This window comes from Sinohyriopsis cumingii, chromosome 12 (genome assembly GCF_028554795.1).
Source record: "Sinohyriopsis cumingii isolate HCF-2022 chromosome 12, ASM2855479v2, whole genome shotgun sequence".
Taxonomy (NCBI): domain Eukaryota; kingdom Metazoa; phylum Mollusca; class Bivalvia; order Unionida; family Unionidae; genus Sinohyriopsis; species Sinohyriopsis cumingii.
Genome location: NC_142972.1, coordinates 76,551,066 through 76,569,452, shown reverse-complemented (window position 1 = coordinate 76,569,452; position 18,387 = coordinate 76,551,066). Strand labels below are relative to the sequence as shown.

Genomic DNA, 18,387 nt, shown 5'->3' with positions numbered 1-18,387 from the left:
TGTGGAAAATTTTTCATAGTAACCATAAAGAAAAGTTTCCAAACCTGTTTTCAATCTGACAAAAGTATACTATGAAAATGGGGTCTCAGAACAGATAAATATTCATACGCAGATTAAAAACAGACTCAGCTTGGAATTAACAATCAACGTAATTAATGTTTATACAACTAGAGGTGACATATTTTAAAGATTTTGATTTCAATAGAGCTCTAGCAGAGTTGAGCAGGAAGAATGAGAGATGGATATTGCAGTGTTAGGTAAATATTGAACTATGGACGTTTTCCCCTACCATCCTTTTTTAACTCTCCCCTTATTTTGGTGACGAGGGGGCACTCACCCAGTTTAGATAATATCCTAGCAGGACCTCTACTAAAAGAATGAATGCTAATTATCCATTTGCCATGGTAGCATGATAGTTAGGGCAATAGTTCAAAAATAATCCATACAAATCATTGTAAATCCAACATGGAAAACTTTTAGAGTGAAAACATTACCACAGTGAAGGTTGTTTCTTTATGCCAGGCAAGTTTAATACCGTGAAAATCATTTATAAAGTATCATTCTACAAAATTGATAGTAGGTAAGTAAGCAATCCTCTTTTATATTCCAGGCAAATTATTCAAAACCAAATTGCAGCTTTTGGATGTTCAATGCAGAGTAAGTATTTACATTCTTTTATAGTTATTAAGTTATGTATGTGTTTTAAACTTTGAAAAATAGTTAATTGCTTGACATAAAACACACATCTCATCAGTAAGAGAAATGTAATGAGAAAAAAAACTAATTAAGTTTGCAAAACCATATCAAATTTTTAATAATTTACTGTTAAAAGAGAATTCAGACAAGAACATGGAAAAAGTGATTAGATTAGCCTTTTGTGCTAACATGTCACTGTCTGTATGCATATTTGCAATATCTATTTTGCCTTTTGATTTTGGGAAGACCCTGAATTGAAACCCAGCTTTTGGGTTGCGCCATCGTGACACACATTATATAACATGTTTCCTTTGAATTAAATAATCATGATGATCGTATTGAAGTATTGACACACATATGAACATTGTCCAGGGTTGTAGTTTAATATTCTATTCAACGTCCCACTGGGTTTTAGGTTAATAGTACATCCAATGTCCCACTTGGTTGTAGGTTAATAAACTATTCGCCATTCCACTGGGTTGTAGTTGAATAGTCTAATCAAAGTCGTCTCACTGGGATGTAGTTTAATAATCTATTCAACAACCCACTGGGTTGTAGTTTAATAGTCTAATCAACATCCCTCTGGGTTGTAGCTTAATAGTCTATTCAAAGTCCCACTGGGTTGTAGTTTAGATGTCTATTCAACGTCCCACTGGGACGTAGTTTAATAGTCTATTCGACATCCCACTGGGCTGTAGTTTAATAGTCTATCCAACATCCCACTGGGTTGTAATTTAATAGTCTAATCAAAGTCTCTCTGGGGTGTAGTTTAGTAATGTATCATCCGCAAGAATTGTAGCTTTGTATCGTATTCAACCTTCCCAGGTTTATTAGTTTAGAAGCATATTCAACATCACCTTTGGTTGCAGTTTTGGAAGCATATTCAACAACATCCAAGTTTTTAGTTTAGTGGCATATTCAACATCCTCTGGGGTGTAGTTTGGTAACATATTCAAGGTTTCATTTGGTTGTAGCTTAGGAGCTTATTCAACATTCCCTGGCTAGTAGTTTATTAGAATAAATAGCATCCCAATGTGTTGTACTTTTGTAGTATATACAACATCCTCATGGGGTGACGTTTTGTCACATTTTCAACATCTGCATTGGTTGCGGTTAGGTACCATATTCATCATTTGGTAGAACTGTAGTTTGTGCAGCACGGTTGCGTCACCCAAGTTTGTAATTTAGCAGTGTATTTAGTATCCCATTATTATAGATTACAAGCATATTCAATATCCCCCCGGGGTGTAGCTTAATAGCATATCTTATAGCTTAGTAGCATATTTAGCATCCCATCAAGGTTGTAGTTTTGTGGCATAAAATAATAATAATAATAATAATAATAATAATAATAGTGACTTTATTTAAAGAAGAAGCTCATTTTGTCAACTAACCAATCTTCCATGTGACCTTCTACAGTGACATTAGTATAAATGCATCAATATATAATGCACAATTTTAACATGATGAGGTGTCTATAGACAACAAATGATATTAAACACTAAACAATTGATATACTTGCTACAATAAGTTATGTACAGTGCTTCAAGGATGAGTAAATACAGGATTCATACAAATAATAGTAGCAAACTTGTGTAAAACATTATAGGTGAGTACATGATAATAATGCTTTAAAAAGTAGTAGTACTGAGTTGACAAAATCATACAATGGTTGTTTCTGCATATATTAAAACACTTTTCGAAAGCTTGGCATAATTCTCCACTTACTTTATTTAAGGTCATATGGAATTCCATAGTTTGGCTCCAGAAAAACAAAAAGAAAAACTCTTCTTATAAAACTCAGAATTTGGTTTAGTTAATATAACTTTTTGTTTGAGATTGATCTTAATTCATACATATGTACATTTTCAACAAATTTAAAGTTATATTTATGATAATCAGGAGCCAAACCATATAAAGATTTATAGAATAGTAAATCCTTTTCAAAATGAGTCTTCTGCTGAAATGGAAGTCAGTGAAGGGTTTTCAAAAGGTTTGTTTATGGTGTATCTAAATCAGCATCAAGAATAACTCTAGCTGCTCTTTTTTGAAAGTTGAGTAATCTTTCCTGATTTTCAGTACCACTATTGCCCAAGACAGAAAAGGCATGATATTTGCATTGTAGAATATTTTCCTGTTCTTGAGGGAGATACGAATTTATTATGTTCATGAGATAAAGCAGTGAGTTAACATTTCTGATTACCTTACCAACTTGTATTTTTCAGCAAAATATTGTATATTATTATGCCAAGTAGTGTTTCATTTTCAGACTGTTGTATATCCATTTCCTTTTTCATTATTTTGAAATAATGTTTCTCAGATCTATGTTTACTCTTGCTCAACAACCTATGATCATGGCTTCTGATTTGTCTGCCTTTATCTTCATACCATTTTGTTCACCAGTTATTGATTTTTACCAGATCTTTATTTGATTTAGTCCTAATCTCATGGCCTGTTGGTACAATCTTGTATAATGTTGTATCATCTGCAAACATGTTGGAGGTGGATAGTTCAATGTGATATGGAAAATCATTAGTGCACAGCAGAAAAAGTAATTTTCCAAAAACGGATACTTGTGGATGACCTGATTTTATGTTTGTTATCTGAACGTTTATTCAAAACAGAAACTTGTTGTCTGCCTTCAAGACAGGTTCGAAACAAAGTTAAGCTTTCATGGCTAACTTGATATATGCCGAGTTTTTTCCAGCAGGCTGTTGTGATTTACGATGTCAAAAGCCTTTGTAAGGTTAAGTAACACATGCCTACAAGGTTACCTTGATCTGTTTATGTTAATCAATTTTCCACCAGTCTAGTTACTGTATTTGTGGCATGAATGTTCTTCACGGAAGCCTGAATTTTTTTAACTGTAGTAAATTAAATGATTCCAGGTAGTTTCTAAATTCATTACAAATATGTCTTTCTAATATCTTTGAAAGCGATGGTAAAACTGATATAGGTCTACAGCTATTTCTTTTATAAAGATAAGCATTCTTATGTATCAGAATTACTTATGCCAATTTTAGACTGTATGGAAAAACACAGATGGAAGTATTTATATTGAAGATATACATAAATGAAGGTGAAATCAATTGAGATGAGTGTTAGGAATTTAGCATTTATATCATCTAGACGCAAGCCTTTCTGACATCAATTTGGTCTATTACATTTAAAATGAATTCAAAAACTTATTTCAGATATTTTGAAGCACTCTTCTTTGCTAAGGTTTGAAGAAATATGATCATTTCATATATAACTGGTGGAGTTCTTCTTTATGAGCTGTGAGATCCCCAAGTTTTTCATTTCGACTCACAAAGTAGATTGCATTGATTGATTGCATTTACAATTTCAGGATGTTCTTGCTGAATATCACTGTTTTCATCACGAATGCATATAAATGGCAGTTTGACAGATTTATCTCTCAAGTCATTGAAGGTTTTCCAGTTTTCAAGGATTCTTGTTTGTAATACTATCTGATATTTCGTTGGTTTTTTTTTAAGTTTTCCTTTTCTTTTGACTCATTGCCTTGACTCTCTCCATAATATGCAAGTGTCAGTATCATTTAATTTATGAACTATTTCCCTTGTCTTAATGACATTCAGTATATCACATTTAATACAATCTGTTTGATTTTCTTGCTTGACTCTCTTGAATTTAATATGTGCAAGAGTGTTCCGGGTAGCTGTAAACATATATATCCAGATGTCAAGAGCATATGATGGGTCATCGAAGGATTTAATTACTGACCAAGGGACATATTTCAGTTCTTCAAGGAATATTTGTGAATTTAATCTGTTCATTATTCAATACTTTATATATTTTTATGATAAGTTTTACTTTTGACTTAATTTCCATGTACAGCACATAGAATAATGATCGCTTATGGAATATTGGGGAATTGCAACATCTATGATATTCTCAGTATTGTTAGTATAGATGTGATCAATTAGTGTTTCAGATTCCTCTGTCATTATGTGGGTACGTAAACTAGCTGTTGATAATTCAGGGAATTCATGGTATTAATCCAGCTTTGATTGATATGAAGCAAAATGTAATTGAAGTCACCCACTAAACAGATTACTTTGTTTCAAGTTTATTTTGAAATATAGTATATTAAACATTGTCAGTGTTCGGCGATCTATTGTTACACCGACAAATCCAAATGCTTTTGGGACATTATATCTCATTTCTAGCCAAATTATTCCCGTACCAATTTCCTCAAGATCATATCGACGGTTGAAAGAAATGCCATCCTTAATGTAAATCAGAAGTCCACCACCCCCTTGGAAAAGTCAGTCTTTTCTTTGAAAACTGTAGTTATGAATTTTAAGTTTATCATCACAAAAAAATAAGTTCATGTAAGAAGGTTTCACTGAATGTAAAAGTATCAATTAGTGAATTATTTCCTGAGAGAAATGATTTGATTTCACCTAGTTTTGGAAAAAGACATTTGATTTTCAGGTGGCAAATTTTAAGACCTTTTTGCTTAAGCCGCTGACTTTGAGAGAATTCAAAGTTTTAATGGTTTTGAGATGAATGATATGGAATATCGGAATAAACATGTTCAATATTAATGTATGAATCATACTATTCATATAAATATTCTTTAATGCAGTGTCCAAAATCTTGACTATCAACTGTTTATTCAGAATATTTTTCAATGACTCTTGAAACAGTAGCACATTCAACAGTTATTTCAGTAGCAGTTAACAGATTATGGTCACTTTCGTTGATGGAGGCATTTAATGGGATTGCACCTTTGACAGTTTTGTATTTGCTTTTGCTGTAATTTTTGTTGTAGCAATTTGTTTTGTCTTATTAGGGCTGTCATGTCTTTTTCACCCTCCAGTTCAGAAACTTTATCTGACTGAGTACCACCTTTTGTGATAGCCTTGGAGACCAATTCATTATTATTGCTTTCTTTAACTAGCTCAGCTGAAATGTCCTCACCACTGTGGTTTTCAGTTTCTGATTTATGAAGGAAGGAATGTAATAGGTGAATTTCACCGGAGTTAATTGGTTAACAGCATTTATTCAATATCCATGAGGGTTGTAGTTTAGTAATTCAACATTAACAAGGGTTGTTTGCTAGCATATTAAAAATCCATGGGTTGTAGAATAATATGATAGTGAACATCCCCAAGGTAGCAGCTTAGTGGCACATTCAACATCCCCATGGTTGTACTTTATTAATTCAAAAGCCCCCTGCATTTAAGCTTAGTAGGATGTTCAACATCCCCCATGGGTTGTAGTTCAGTAGCTTTATAAGTCAACATCCCACTGGGTTGTATCTTAATAACAAATTCAATCTCCCACTGTGTTTTAGGGTATTAACGTATTACCATATTATATTTCATAACATTTTCAAGAACCCCATGGTTGAAGTTTAGTAGCATATATTGAACATCCCGTTGGTTGAAGTTTAGTAATTAAAGATCCCTTTGTCTTGTAGCTTAGTAGCATGTTCAAGATCCCTTGAGTTGCAGTTTAGTTGCATATTTAACATCCCCCATATGTGAGGTTTAGTAACATGTTAAACATACTTAGAGTTGTACGTTAGGAGCCAAGACAGTGCTATGAACTTTGTGACATGCATTCATTTTAGTCAACAAAATGTGACCCATTCAGAATCTTTTCTGATGAACAGACAAACGTGAGTTCATTTATTACATAATCAGCCATGTTTAGCATGTGTTATATGTGGAAAGGTGACCTGGAAGGAGGACAGCAAACAAAGCCAGTTGATCAGTGGTCATTTATTATTTTCATATCGTATAGTACTTCGTCTGTTATATCTAATGCTGTTTCATTTGATTGAGTTAGTTGAGCATTTGCTACCTTCACTTCAAAGATGAACTAACTTGTTTGGTTTAGCAATGGCAATCTCAGTGAAATAATCAGTTGATATATTTAGTTGAGCATTGGCCACCTTCAGTGACAGGACAGATTCATTGATTTGATTGAGCATTGGACACCTTCAATGAAAGGGGAATTAATTGATTTGGTTAAGCATTGAATTCCCTCTGTGGCGTGATAATTTAATTGATTTAACATTCACTGGCATGACCAACGAATTAATTAGGTTGAGCATAGGCCACCTTCACTAATATGATTCTAATTATTAGATTTGATTGAGCATTGATCACCTTCATTGACATGACCAATTAAACCATTTTATTTGTGTTGGTTTTTTGAATGTGTGACACCATGAGTTGAAAGAAAGCACTTAACATGAAGCTTAATGTACAAAGTTCAGTAATAACACATTTGCGAATACATACATTCATACATACAGACCACTCCGGTGGCCTAGTGGTTAGAGCGTCCGTCTCGGATGCGGGATGTCGTGGGTTCGATCCCTGGCCGAGTCAAAGCAAAGACTTATAAAAAACGGTACTTACAGCTGCGTCGCTTGGCGCTCAACATTAAGAGGTTAGTGTTAGGACTGGTCAGCCTGGTGTCAGGATAATGTGACTGGGTGGGACATCATACTACATGTCTGCGGCATGATGCCACAGTAATATACAGCACTATAAACTATTAAACTGCAGACATGATAGTGATACGACTGAATTTTTTTTAAAGCTACATTAACAATCAAAATCACGCACAGACACACATGCACACACACATGTGCTGAATACATACATGCATACATACATACATACATACATACATACATACATACATACATACATACATACAATCATACATATGATATTATCTGAATTTTGATATGTTAATACAAAAATGAGGTGTTTCCACTTAGAATAACTTTTTCTGTTATATCCATATTGTGGTGTCCTTGCAAATTAATAACAACTTTTCTGTTATATCCATATTGTAGTGTCCCTGCAAATTAATAATAAACACATTAAATGTGTTTTAATTTCAGTAAATTTAATAATTGTAATGTTCATTTCAGTGGACATGGGAATGGGGCATGGTCAAGTGATGGCTGCAAGCTTGTGTCAACTAGCGATTACACTACTGTGTGTGTATGTGATCATCTTACAAACTTTGCTATTCTAATGAGTCCTGGAAAAACGGTAAGTTGAAGAAATTAAGATTTCAGATTATCCATCATATGTTTTATTTTACTGTTGCTTTGATTTAGTATAATGTCCTTGAATAATGGAGGAGAAGTAATTAACTCTGAAATATGGGTGTCCAATTTTTGTTTTACTGCCTGTATCATTGAAAAATGTGCACCAACCATGACAAGTCAAAACCCAGATCTGTCTTTCCATTATGCAGTGGCAGATCAGGGTGAATGGATTGCATTTGAAATTGTAGCATTGTTTGGAATCATGTCTTTATTACAATGTACATTACAGTCAGATTTATTGTAGTTTTTTGTGCTATGGATCATCATTCGCATTCTTAAGAAATTAGGATCATCGATATTATATGATGTGACACTTTCCACAACATCCAATGTAAAGTTTCTTTCCAATTTACTGCAACATAGAATCCCTGGGTGGCTCATTGATCTAAGGCACTTGCCTTTACAGATCACAGACATCTCATCTCTGTCTGCATGGGTCTGAGTCTCATCTCAGCTAGCATCAGTATGTTAAAAACCTTACCAGTAGCTTCCCATGGGTGGGTGGTTCTTACCGGAGTGTTCCCATGTTCTTCCTCCACCAGATGTATTCGCCGCCACGTATATCCTGTCATTTGCTGAAAAATGGTGTTAAGTCCACAAGAACTGCAACAACAACCGTGCAATACATGGCATTATTACCAAGTAGCCTGTTTATAAGAATCAGCTGTGTCCCAGTATTAGTATATTTAAATTGATACATGCTTCTCAGATATGAATATCGATGATCTACAGGCAGTGGTCAATATAGGAAAATAAATGAAAATTTCTCCCCTCTGTACTCTTTGACATGTGTTGATTGTGAAATATTTATTGAGCTGGAATAATATAAGCTATATTTAAATGATAAGAAAATGTGGACAACTTTAGACTTACGATGACAAGTATGCTTTCTCTCATTGTCAATTCAGTATCTCATACACTATTTCATGCATGCATATATCTCAGGAAGAGTCAACTCGACAGTATTTGAATGAATTTTGTATTCATTTATCAGTTGTTTATTCATTACATCACAATAGCTTGGACCCTATTTTACTGACACTCATGAAAGCTTTTATGCAATTACCCCTCAAACAATGTACTTGGTATGTAATTACACTTCAAAGAAAATTAACCGTAACAAACATAAGTCGATTTAATCTACTTTTCAAGCTTGAGTTACTTTGTAATTTTGAGCAGTTCATTCTTTACATCACCAATATTGTCATCATGTTTGATCTTTACTCAAAAGGAATGGTATGTGGGTACATCTTAACAAAGGGTGACATGGTAGGTTAGGTGGCAGAGTGCCATACTCATTATCTAATGTTTGCAAATTCATTATTCACCCAGGCCAGCACAGGTTAGCAAGCTGTCTCACTCCTTGTGAAAAAGACTTATATTTCATTCTTCATCGTGATATAGCCAATAATGAGTTGAAGCTGCTGTTACAACCAGCAATAATAATGTTATCTAGCATGAAAAATTCTAATATACCAACACTACACACTGTTGACAATATATTCATGCTTTAGCGATTTATTTATATTTAGCTATCTCCTTGTAACATCCTCAATAGCTTACACCTTATGTTGCTAACACTTATGAAAACTTTAATTTGGATGCATCTTAGTATGATTAATATTTTCCTATACAAACTCAATGCATATTAGTGTGGGTAATGTCTTATATACAAATTCAATGCATATTAGTGTGAGTAATCTCTACATACTCAAATTCAATCAGTGTGAGCTAATTTTCATACTTGATTAACCTTTGTGTTTCATCTATCCATTTTTTATCTCACCCTTTTCTACCTGCACTCTGGAAACTTGGCATATTGAGGGATCTCAAGACAGATAGTGCAGCCATAATAAGTAGGTCACTGTAACCTAATTTACCTGCTGAGTAACTTGTATTTTCAGGTCTCAGCTCATTACACCAGCAATAATTTGGATCTTGTTTTAGCTACACTCATGAACATTCTGGTGTGGGTGCATAACGAGAATAGTAAATTGACCTTACGATTTGACCTAATTTTCAGTCATCAATGCATTTTACCTCTATAATATTGTAATCAACTGTAAATTTGCTTCCGTTGGAAATGAGATTCGTGCTTTCAAGTAAACACCTTCAAGTTATTGTTTATAGATCTTTTTATTATTTACTGCATTGACCAGATCCAAGCTGCAAGTTTTACTGCTGATCATTATTTTTCTTTTTTATAGCATGATAAGGACCAGGTGCATATTAGCATCATATCACTCATTGGATGTGCAATATCTATATTCTGTCTTTCTGTGACGATGATGGCACATTTCATTGTTTGGCGGTATGTATTTCATATCACTATGATCTTCACGTGAGTATTAATACTTTGTATTATTTTGATGCATAGGTAGTTACATAGGCGAACGAATGAACGATTGTTGTTGTTGTAGGGTATAACGCCATTTTTCAGTACAATATAGGCTATATATGGCAGGCACAGTATAACCGGTGAAGGAAGAACCAGGGAAAAGCCCGAAAAGAACCGCTGACTCACGAGAAGCTACTGGCAAGCTTACTCACACAACCACGTTAGCCGATCCTGAAACTCGAACCCACGCAGAGGTGAGATGGCAGTGATCCAGAATGGTGCGTGCTTAGACCATTCGGCCACTCGAGGCATCCATGGATGAATGAGCTATGCAGCATAAGGTTGCATGTATAGTTCTAAGTCCGAATTTTATGAACAGGGCACTAAAAACCATGACAGTAGTCTTATGTATGTCTTCTAGTACATGAACAATTCCAAACATGTATTGTATATAACAACGTTCCGTGAGCAGTCACCAGGAAGGATGAGAAAGGTATGTGTGTTATGGAGGAAGGGAGTTTGACTGTTGAATGCATGTGAATATGATGAAAATAGAAAATGGAAATTCATAAACTGGCTGGTTATGAACGTTAACTTTTGAAGGATGTTGACTATAATAGAAGGTTTGACTTTGGATTACTGTAGGAAAGGTTTCCTTACTCACTTAAGAATGAAATTTACCATCTTTATCCTATGTCCAAATGATACATATGCTCTTTGCCTTATATATAATGATACATACCTTCTTTACCCTTTGTCCAGATGATACATGACATTGCTACCATATGTTCAAATGATACATACAGTCTTCACTCCATGTTCAAATGATTATGCCATCTTTACCATATAATGCAAACCATTTTTACATTAAGACTTTGAATATCCTACAGTTCTAGAAACCATATTTTTGTGATTGATTTGTTCTATGCACTGTAAGTTTGTGGACAGTCTTTGTCATTTATTGTGTTCTTTAAATTAATTTAATACATTATAAGGCCAGGAAGAAATGGAAAGGCCATTTTAGTAAATACGATAATGTATGATGCACGCATATCTTGTTGAATCATATCTGAAAATTATGATCTATGACGTTTTATATTACACCTAGTTATTGGTTCACAGATAACATCATTCATTAGATGTGACAAAAGATAAAAATGATCTATTTTGAAATTAATAGTTGCTGGGAGATATACCACAACATTCACTGCTAAAGCTGTCTTTAGCAAGTTCTTGTATCGATGTTCTTCATTAATTTACAACCACAATCATTATGCATGGATCAATTTTATTGTGAAAGTGTAATGTTGGCAGCGACCATATGTAGAACGTAACCGTAGATTGTGATGTACTGGCGCACAATGCATTTTGACACTACTTTGAATGAATATTTCACAAAAAGAAATGAACATTGCTGACATTTATTTAATCTGTTGTAACCAGAACTACTTATTGCATATGTGCATCTGCAGACAATTGAAATTGTTTTAAAACAACACAGCTAAGCTTAACTGCATCTCAAAAACAGAGATAAAAACACTGACTGTTATTTAATTCATTGAAGCCATCCAGATAACAAAAATCAAGTATTTAATGAAAAAACTTAATTCACTGACGACATAAAGAAATTGCCTCAGTAAACTAATTGTGTAACAGGCAATGGCTAATCATAAACAGGATTTACAGGATTCTATAATGGCAGTTTATGAGATGTACTTTATTCTGGTTTTGCATTATGTACCAAACAACAATTGAGGGTCCTACCTGCATCAGCTATATATTTTAGGAACCGATAGCCAGACTCGACTATTGTTTGTGTGATTTTTATATAGGCTTAGTGTAAACATGCATACACAATCATTATCTGAGCGGGTGTCCTTTATAATGACTGAATTAATGACTGCATCAAATATACAGCCAATAGGCAGATTACATTGAAAGAAGATATTAAGTCACCAAAAGGACATAAGTATATTTTCTTTTTACAAATCAGACGTTTAATCCCAAGGCATATAATTTTGAAGGCTTTCTTGTCAAATTTAAAACAAGCATTGCCTAAAAGACTTTATTCATACCAACATATGCAGTTAAGCAGAGTAAAGCTGACATGTTGTTCCATAAATGGCAATCAGTTACTTGCAATTTTATATGAATTCCATTATATATACCCGTTTCTCACAATATATCAGATGTATTGGGAGAGTCTCAAAATAGAAAGAAGCTATTGATCTTAAAATTGCATGTGTCTTACCATAATATGCTTTATCCCATTGGAAAGGTTCATAAGTGATCTTTGGAAAGATGACAAAATAAAAATCACCCAGTGAAAAATCCTGGAAAAGACCTAGTCAGTTTTGTTTTTAAATGCGTGGGTCACCCTGTAAATCACATTCTAATATACTGTCATTGCATAATGTTTCCCCATCTAGGTACATGACATTGCTTTTATAAAATTAGTATATCTCCATTTAAATAAAAGCGAGAGAGAGGGAACCGCTGATGATGGTGCTTAAATCACAAATAATGTTCACTCAGCTCAGACGTCATTATGAGGTTTAAATGTACTAATAATAATGCATTTATATCAAAATCAGTATTTTCATGTTTCTCTGCAGATATATGAAATCTGAGAGGAGCCGTCTCTTGATGAATGTATGTTTAGCCCTGTTAATTTCATACGTCATATTCCTGGCTGGTGTAGATCAAACAAAAAACAAGGTAAGCCTGGCTGATATTTTACTAAATTGTGTTTGCACATGTAGCAAACAATGATATGGTATCATTGGAAAGTACTATACTGATTCTTCCGAAAAAAATCCTAGTCAGATCCAAGTAATATCTAATATTTTATTTTATTGAAACTGTGTACTATTCACATTTTCTGTGAATTTATTATTATATATAACGGGTATATTTACATGTTGTTATGTTTGTACTGATTTCTCCCTGACATACGTTGAGTGATCACATTAACACTGGGGTATAAGCCTGCTACCTCCCGAAGACAACCTGCTAAAAAGATGAGAATTCATCTTTTCTGTCTTGTATAGACAACAGGTCAACAACTTTTTCCCATTGCCTCAGTTTGCCACTACCAGGTGTTGCTAGTTTTAAAGCTTCACTTACACACTTAATACAAAGCCAGATTTGAACCACACTTCCGGGATTTTATAATCATTTTAATTTTATTCATTCCTAATAAGCTGTTAAATATTTTTTGAATGGTGCACATATTTTATGAATTTTGTTTCATTTCTCGGACTTTGTGAATTTTGTGTGCACATGGTTCAACACTCTATCATTGATGCATATTGTTATTCATTTTTTCGAGCACACTGCTGCCTATTACTTGTTCACCCAATTAGTAATGAGTGTTTTGTTTTCAACTTTGTAGCTCACTGCATCATTAATATATGCATTTTTCCTTTGATTTGTTTTATCTTCTAGTTTTATTGAAACATGTTGATGGGTGTAAGAAATACAACACTATCAAGGCTAATGTAGATATGCATGAGTCATGGCTTGTGTATATAAAGCTCATTTCGTCAATACCATGCAGCATGTGCACAATATGGTCCAATAGTGGATAGATTACAGTTTTGCTTAAGTCGACCAAGGCAAGGAAAGAGGTGACGACAATGGAAATTTTAAAATTCTTACCCCCATTTGTAGGCAGCCCAAGTGGTGGTGTATGTCCCTTCCACATGTCTGAGCATGGCCTTTGGCTCTGTAGGTCTGGGCTAATGTGGTTTGAATGGATCCAGAGGATCTATCCTGTACTAAGGTCTGAAGAAGATCATGATCATCCAATCGGTTGAGCCATGCATCAAGCCAGTCCAGGCTTGTACCAAGCCTATGACTTCATCTTTCAGCAATTACATAGATCTCATTGATAGATCTCTTTCTGTTCGATCGTGCTGCAGCTACATACAATTAAAATTATGGGAAATTAAATGATAGGTCTTTTCATCTCCACTGGTCTAATGCTTCATCTCTTAAAGTTTCAGATATCTTAATATGGACGTTCTATCTAATATGCCATTGGATATATAGAATCACAATTACTGGGAACTTAATGATAGCTCCATCTGTCTCCACAGGAGTAAGGCTACCCAAGCAAATCATGATGGGAAGTTTAGTGGTAGGTACATCTGTCCAGCCATGCCCATGTTATGACTGGTATCGGCACCAACTGGCCGCCTTCCTCATATTCGCCGATATCAGCATCAACCGGACTGGCTTCATCAAACTCCCTAACTGTGCCGTCATATTTCCTAAAAACCAGACATCCTTACTAGTATAACAAAATCATCTGGTAGAACCAGCTTCTTAATTCACTGCTTATCCACAAAGTATTGACCTTGACTTATATCAAGATGATACAATTTCGACATTATTGCCACAGGGAATGGTGTATCCTGAAATGGAAGCACATTATGAACAATCCGACACAAGACACATTCCACTACCTATCGTAGCAAGCTCAAGGCGATGGATAAAATTTGGTGGCAATTAACATGTCTGCCTCATGAAAATTTATTCAGTTTAGTTACTGTGGCAAGGTTTACCAATTTCAAGTTCTTCTATTTATCATCACCCCTTTCTTTGGTAAAAGCAGGAAATATGGAAAATCTCCTCCAAAGACACGACAAGGTCTATTTGCATGAGCACAATCAATGTCTTGTTACTTTTGAATTGTTATGTATATTTATTTTATATTTTGTGATTGACCTTTGTCCAAGATTAAGGATAGGCTTGTGTATAAAACGGAATTTGTTGTCATGAATAAGTTATAAATAAGTTATTTTACTGATATTTGGGTTCAAAGTCTAGTCTTATTTATAAACTTAGTATGTTCTGGAAATAAACCTCTAAATAATTTTCGTGTCTAAAATTCAGTCTGTAGAAATTGGCTGTTGTGTTTTGACATAATTTAAGAGGAATGATTTATTTAAATTATTCATTGGTATTAAAAAGTGCTCATTTTACATTTTGGACTATGGATCTATTTTGGGATAATTATGAATTGATTAAAAGTCATTCTGGATTTTATCATTGTGACACATCAACATTGATTGCAAATCAAACTATTTAAGACTGTTGGTACATTAACACATTCAACAGTTGAATTCATTTAGAGCACTCTATATGTTTGGACATGTCATAGAACACGTAGGATATTTTGGGATTTATTTCATGATACTGTTAGTCCCCCCTAAAGTTTCACTATGTATCTTAGAAAAGTAAATTATTTATTAACTTTACTAAGCTTCTTAGTTTTGCTTAGTCATAATAGAGCCATCTAATGAATAAGGAAAAATCTGACCTTTATCCATTTTATCAACCTTGGCATGGAGGTTATAACCAATCACAGTATTGTAAATCCCTCTCATATCCATTTCATACGGATTGTCTAATTCGTAAAGTTGTTTCCAGCAAGACCGATATATCAATGAGAGAGTTATTCCAACTCCTCGTGTTATTAAATGCGGCAATAGCTTTTAACCTGCTGAGCTGACTTTATGTGTACCCACTGTAAATGACTTTGATGGTTCAATGGCACCCTTTTCCAGTCCACTCAATCAAAAGGTCAGTAGTACTAACAAAGTGTGATCATTCTTCGGTAAGTAATGCAATCACTGTTGACTCAAGATAAGAAATCATCTGAAGAAGCCCCAGCTATGTACAGATGACATTGCTTACGGTTGGGGAGCCCGATCATTGCCTGACTTACAGTCAGGTGCAAATGGGGACAAGAAAACTACATTTTCACATTAACCTTCATTTGAAAGATATGCCATTTCTAGAAGATCTACTCTGCAAGAAGCCAGTCCTGATTATATTGGACAACTCTGTATTGGTGATTATTCTCTTCACACAGGGGCACCAAATTGCCCAACCTATTCGAGCATCCACATTGGTATCCTGCTTAGTTTAAAAACTATACACATCTGGTGGTGGCAATGAAAGGTAATGGGCAAGATTATTGATTTTTGTCTATGTGAGACATATCGGAAATAAAATATGAATTTTCTTCTTTCCAGTAGAGCCAGATTATGAAGTAGCGGGCTTATATTCCAAAGTTGATGTGATTAGACAGCATTCTGTCAGAAACGTAATTTACTTGAAAATGTTTTTATGCAGTTCGTTCTTTTATGATATGCATGTAAAAATTCACTTGCTTTGAAACACATGTTTAGCTAATCTTACCAGTGGAAGCCATATATCAGACCAGATTGTTATCAGACTTGAATGACCACCTGTCATTTACTAGTATTACTAGATTTGTTATGTAAGGCTCAACATTATTATAGAAATGCACTTTTCTGAGCAACCATCTGCTGTAGACCACAGGGATCATAATGTTGTGTGATGTCTTTCAATACAGTTATGATTGAGTGCATCACGAAAAGTACATAATTCATAAAATGAATTAGGTACGTTTAGCTACATTTGATCTAGCTGACCTGAAAATTTACTGAATTACAGATAGAATAAAATTTGTAATGGGATGTGGTATGAAACATGCTTCAGTTATTATTATAGTTGTCATGAATATGTTAGCATCTTCATGAATATACATGGGAATGTTTTATGATGGATGTGTATTTTATTCTGAGATTAGTGAATGTAATAATAACAGCCAAGAAAAAGTAATAGATTATATGTATGGTACTAATGAGCATTTCATTGCAAACTCTGTTGAACAATTACCAACCTGTTATGATAGATCATCTGTCTTTTTAATAGCAGAAAAGGCGGTTTCTTAAGGCAGGTTTTACTGTATCATCACGATTGCTGATGAGTTTGATTTAGAACAACATTTACATCAATCTGATTACAATTATATTTCCGCTGTCCTACTTGAATATATGACGATTACCGCTAAGGAGTCTGATTATCTTTGAACTGGCCAATTAAAATGCAGCTTACAAAAATTTGAAAGTGAATCAAATTTCTTCTCTTCATCCACATTGCTCAGTATCCAAATGCGAATGCGTAAGACTGTATATGATTAGTTGAAAAGATTAGCGATTATGGTAATAACATCCCTTTACCTCATAGAGAATAGTTACAGAGTGCAGCGCGCTATAAATATAACACTGGTTGCCTATTCGACTCCATACGTATATGCCTGCCTGTTAACGTTTAAGCAATGTAGTGTATGTTACGTTTAACAGCAATTTTAACCATTTTACATTGTTGGTGCACATCTATTATGTGTGGAAAAATTTAAGAGTAAGGTCCGATTGTTTTAGCTGTGTAATTAGTGTTTGATTTAAGAATAATTTATGAGCTTTAAAATCTTGAGAGAACTCGTTCACAGTCAAGTCAGTGAGACCGCATGACCAACCGTAGCTGCCATTTCTCTTACTAGAAATTTAAAGATATTTGTCCGTGTCTACATTTACATCACGAAGTCATCTGAATTTGATAATTTATAAAAAAAACAGTATTGCTACCTACATCAATATCAGAGCCTTTACCTAAGTTATTGAAGCTTTCATAGTCATGATTCTAATCGTGAAAACTTCGTAAGTACATTTTGGAGAGTGTATACTACGAACCAGTTACTTTAAATAGCAGATATCGACCAGAGCATAACCAGTGACCATGTGATCTGACTTAATTGTCATTCGCAGAAATGAATGTAGTATTTAAGAGGGTTTTTAAACCAAATGTGGCGCTACGAAGACCGGCTTAAAATGGCTGATGTTTACAGCAGACATCAAAAGGCGCTTCCATGCGAATGGAGTAGAGATGTCCAAAGGCGCTTGAATGAGGTAAAGGGATACGATAGGTTACCAGAACATGACCTCTAAGCAGTCGCTGTCAGATCATCATGTGTAACAGTGGAGATCTTATTTTAATCAGATTGCGTTTACACATATTAATCAGGGGATCTTGCATTCAATTGTTTGCTTGTGAACACTATTGAGTCTTAAAGTTGAACATAATTTGACTAGACTGGGAATGAAAGCTTGTATCATGAAGATCTCAGATGAATTCAATTATGGGTGAGGACCACACATACTGAGATCATATTGTATCTGATTTATTGAGCATGTTAAAACTGGTGAGGTCATATTTCTGGATTGTGTTTGATCTGATATTGCGGTGTAATTGTTATCAACATCTTGTATTGTGAACAACATACATACATATTATCTATTTGATCATGTCGCATAGCTTGTTAACAGTCTAGTTGCATTTTTGATCACATTTGAAATGTAATTTTACAACCTCA

At 34.3% G+C, this 18,387-nt stretch overlaps 1 protein-coding gene across 1 annotated transcript in view; it reads left to right on the top strand.

Annotated features, from left to right (window-relative positions):
* LOC149786785 (adhesion G protein-coupled receptor L3-like) overlaps positions 1-18,387 on the top strand; it is a 103,486-nt gene that overhangs the window by 48,720 nt on the left and 36,379 nt on the right. The window contains exons 13-16 of the mRNA XM_089977288.1: positions 611-657; positions 7,619-7,742; positions 10,009-10,112; positions 12,755-12,857. Of these exons, the coding sequence (XP_089833414.1) occupies positions 611-657; positions 7,619-7,742; positions 10,009-10,112; positions 12,755-12,857 (378 nt within the window). The remainder of the gene's footprint in view (positions 1-610; positions 658-7,618; positions 7,743-10,008; positions 10,113-12,754; positions 12,858-18,387) is intronic.